The 4,407-nt window shown below is 51.9% G+C and overlaps 1 protein-coding gene across 3 annotated transcripts in view; it reads left to right on the top strand.

The window, feature by feature from the left end:
- Park7 (Parkinsonism associated deglycase) overlaps positions 1-4,407 on the top strand; it is a 21,712-nt gene that overhangs the window by 3,822 nt on the left and 13,483 nt on the right. Inside the window, exons 1-3 of one of the 3 annotated variants that reach the window (XM_031379560.1) lie at positions 624-744; positions 2,044-2,149; positions 3,284-3,385. In XM_031379560.1, the coding sequence (XP_031235420.1) occupies positions 2,060-2,149; positions 3,284-3,385 (192 nt within the window). In that variant the 5' untranslated portion in view covers positions 624-744; positions 2,044-2,059. Of the gene's footprint in view, positions 1-623; positions 798-2,043; positions 2,150-3,283; positions 3,386-4,407 lie in introns of those variants that run through there. The other 2 variants (XM_031379561.1, XM_031379562.1) reach the window with 2 other exon arrangements.

Below are 4,407 nucleotides of genomic sequence, written 5' to 3'. Positions count from 1 at the left end.
ACACACACACACACACACACACACACACACACACACACCCGCCAGAAGAGGGCATTAGACACACACACAGGATCTGGTGAGTCTCCCCAAATGAATGCTGGGAGCCGAACCTGGCTCCTCTGCAAAACCAGCGAGAGCTCTTAAATCTTGACTCCCTCCTGCCCTAGTGTGACCCAGGGGACAGAGTGACCAGGCCTAGCGGGGAGGGACAGGCCTGAGATGACCTGGAACGACGTCCTAGAAGGCCAGGGGCAAATAGAGGGGATGTCACAGTAAGGGGCAAGAAAAGCAAACCGCCCAGAAAACAACAAACGTGATGTAAGACGTCTTCCAGAAATGACTTTGAACTTCAGCCTGTGAATTTGCATGTGCTAGGATTACGAGTGTGGGCTACTGTGCCGGGCTCTGACTTTCTCTTCCCTTCGTTTCTCTGCTTTGGACAAGCGGCGGCCCAACCAGGCCTCGAACTCGTAACCTCTGCCTTCTTAACGGGCTCGGTGGCAGAGAGGGTCAACTGCGCAGGCGCTCGCAGGGTGGTCCGTACCAGTGTCGTGGCGGGGGTGGGTGGTGGTTACCAGAGGCTGCGCAGCCGAGGTATCCTCTATGGGCTCGTCCGCCCCGGCCTGGGCTCGACCGGACGTGACGCACACCGAGCCGGAAGCGGGGGTGTGTGTGTGTGCGCGCGCAGCCTCGGCGCGTGCGGCGCGCGTGCGTGCTGAGTACGAGGTGCTGAGCCTGAGCCGGGTACGGGTTCCTGCGGTCTGGCTTCGCCGTGGGTGGAGGGGGCGCGGCTGCAGGTCAGCGCCCCGGGGCAGGGCGCCGGGCTGTGGTCGGCCCGCCGCCTAGGGAGGGTCCCGGCCCGGAGGGCTCGGGGCGGGCTGGCGGCGGCGGCGGCCGCCGCGGTGCGTGCCGGGCCAGAGCTCTGCAAGCCCCCTCCGGGTTGTAGTGAGCGCAGTTCCTGGAAGGCTCGACCGAGGTTGGGATGCATGGGAGGCAGGCGTGCAGGGAAAGCACGCGGAAAATGCTTCAGGGTGGCGACCGTCCGCTCCCGTCCGCAGCAGGCTTGACCTGAAGGGAGATTCCATCTTTATTAATCATTAGTAGTGTGGTCAGAGATCTAGCACCGTTGGTCTCCCCCAACCTGGTCCTGACATTTCAGCAGTTTATTGGAACATCAACAAGAACAAAAACCTTCAAAATTTACAAGTTGTTTTTTTAATAGTGAAATTCAGGCTTTGGGTTTTTTGTTTTGTTTCTTTCGTTTTTCTCTTTTTTTAAATAATCTGGTTTGGGTTTTTGTTTTGGTTTGGTGTTTTGTTTTGAGACAGGGTTTCTCTGTGTAACCCTGGCTATCCTGGAACTCACTCTGTAGAGCAGGCTGGCTTCGAACTCACAGAGGTAGATAGTCTCTGTCTCTGTCTCTGCCTCCCAAGCGCTGAGACTAAAGGTGTGCACCCGGCTCGCTCGCTACTTCCCTTCCCCCTTCTCTTTTCCTGCCGTCCCTCCCTCCCTTTCTCCCTCTCTCCTTCGGAGTATTCCTTCAGAGTATTGTAAGAAATCCAGCCTCTCCAGTGTGACTGGTATGCCGTGCCCGTTATGTGAACTGTCTTTGTTAAGACACTGGTCCTAAGAAGTCACAGTAAGGGAAAATGCAAACAATACTAGCACACATTGGCAGATCCACATTTATTAAAAAAATATATATATATTTTTGGTATATCAGCATTCTGCCTGCGTGTATGTATGTGCAGTGCCAGCAGAAGCCAGAAGAGGGCGCAGTATCCCTGGACCTGGAGATACAGTTGGAGCAGCTCTGTGGGTGCTGGGAACCAAACCCTGGTCCTGTGCCCTTAACCACAGGCTATCCAGCCTGGCCACCGGGTTTTCATCTTAGAATTAGAGAGCTGAAACCCTGCCATGTAAAACAGTTTTAACCTAAGCTGCTTGCTTTCATTTATCCCAACCTGTCACATAGAAGCGTGAACAGATAGATGGTTGTTAGAGTGGCAACATTTTGAATATTTTTTTTTTCTGTTTTTTAAGTCTTTAAGGAATAGAAATGGCTTCCAAAAGAGCTTTGGTCATCCTGGCCAAGGGAGCAGAGGAGATGGAGACAGTGATCCCCGTCGATGTCATGCGCCGAGCTGGGGTGAGTTTACCTATGGGCTAGCCCTCCCTGATGAGTGTGAGCCTGCATCCTGTGGTGCAGATGTGGAGGCCAGGGGCTGTGTGCTGTCCCGTGTGTTAGCCTGGGCTCCCCATCCTATGTTGATAGAACACAGTGAGCTTGGAGTGCACGCTTGCTTGCCAGGCTCACCCAGACCTGACAGTAATGCTCGTATCTTAGCCTCTCTCACAGACCCCAGGCAGAGATGCTCAGCCTCGCTGATTTCCAGTCAAGGCAGGGCTCAGACCCAGGCAGCCTGTTCACACTCTGCTCTCCAACACGAAACTTCTCTCTCTTCATTTCACATTGCTGCACAGTTGACAGCAAAGGACTGGACACCAGGGAAAGCCATGCCCCTCCCCTCCAGCGACAGTCTTAGGGTACTAGAGTAAACTTCAAGGCTTTCGTTATCACATTTGCCCGCATGTTTGTCTGAGCACCACATGAGTGCCTGATCTCCTGGAACTAGAGTTAGAGGTGGTTGGGAGCCGCCATGTTGGTGCTAGGAACCAAACCCCTGTGCTCTTAACCGTGGGCCATCTCTGCACCCTCTTTATAGATATTCTCTTGTGGGGTTTATTTGTGCAAATGTGAGGATGGATTTTCAGGCTCTACACCTGAAGGTGGCATTGCTGGGCTAGGACTGTGTAGTCAGCATCGCTGGATTTTGACCAGCTGTCGCGAGTACACTGACCTGTTCTCCCCCTAGCACTGCAGGGAGTAATCTCCTGTGCGTCGGGGACTAGGCTACTGGCAATGTCGCCTCCTGAGTGGTTTACAGGGAAAGTGTTTAGTTGCTTGCTGTGCACTTCTACCTTAAGAAGAGCTCACAGGGTTTGAGTGATAGCGCTGCCCGCGGTCAATCAGCAGGTTAGGGTGGCCTGGTGACTCGTCTCCCAAGCTCAACACTTGTGGGATAAACGGTGTTCTAGCCAGGCAGAGCCAGAGTAGTGGCTCAGCTGCAAATTAGAATCGTCCCAGCAAACCACAAGAGACCAGGCATTATTTGCCATTGCCTAGGCTCCCTGACAAGTTACTTACAAACCATAGAATGGTGTCATGGTGCTGCCCCGCGCCTGTGTGCTCCATGTTCTTGAACGTCTGCTCTTTCTCTAGATTAAAGTCACGGTTGCAGGCTTGGCTGGAAAGGACCCTGTGCAGTGCAGCCGTGACGTGATGATTTGTCCAGATACCAGTCTAGAAGATGCGAAGACACAGGTTGGTTTTGTCTGTGTGGACTTTTCTTCTTGGGCATATTAGTCCTTTGCAACGGCCTTGGCCGTGTTTGTGATGCAGTTAGAACAGGCTTCCTTTAGCAGGAGGGCATGGCCTGGGGGACGGGCTGGGCCCTGTGTCAGAGGTGGGCAGGGATGGGCAGCGTGTGGCTCAGTGGGAGAACACTTGCCAAGTAGCACAAAGACTAAATAAATGGCATATATTGCAGTGTACACTTATTATGATAGCTCTCTCTCTCTGTTCATCTTAATTTCAGCAAGCTTAAAATTAATTAGGTTTCATGGATATTTGAGTGTTTGCGTCACTAGAATACTGTGATTTTTCTCTTCACAAAGTTTCATAATGCTAATTTTTTCCTTTGCCTTTTAGTATTTAGTGTTCTCTTTTTAGCTTTTAAAAATCACTACCTGGGGCTGGAGAGATGGCTCAGTGGCTAAGAGCACTGTCTGCTCTTCCAGAGGTCCTGAGTTCAATTCCCAGCAACCACATGGTAGCTCACAGCCATCCGTAATGGGATCCGATGCTCTCTTCTGAGGTGTCAGCGACAGGATGCTCACATACATTAAATAAATCTTTTTTTTAAAAAGTTAAAAAAAATCACTACCTGTATTTCTATTAAAATAGTCACATGGTGGAGACATTTATATATAAAGTCAGAGTGGCACACCCCTCTTCTCTCAGGCTGGTCTCTGTCAGCTGCTGGGTGTCTGTTGTCTGCGAGCATCTGTGGTGTTCATGACTTCACATGCACATCTGTTTGTCTTGGTGTGCATGAGTGTGGTGCCTCTCCAAGGCCTGTGCTCGGCGCGGTTTCCTCTCCACCCTAGTGCATGTACACTACACGTGTTCTCCACCCTAGTGCATGTACACTACAGTGCTCTCCACCCTAGTGCATGTACACTACAGTGCTCTCCACCCTAGTGCATGTACAGTACAGTGCTGTCCACCCTAGTGCATGTACACTACACGTGCTGTCCACCCTAGTGCATGTACACTACACGTGC

Source organism: Mastomys coucha, unplaced genomic scaffold (genome assembly GCF_008632895.1).
Source record: "Mastomys coucha isolate ucsf_1 unplaced genomic scaffold, UCSF_Mcou_1 pScaffold18, whole genome shotgun sequence".
NCBI classification, from domain to species: domain Eukaryota; kingdom Metazoa; phylum Chordata; class Mammalia; order Rodentia; family Muridae; genus Mastomys; species Mastomys coucha.
Note: the sequence above shows the minus strand (reverse complement) of the source record. Positions and strands in the feature narration are given on the sequence as shown.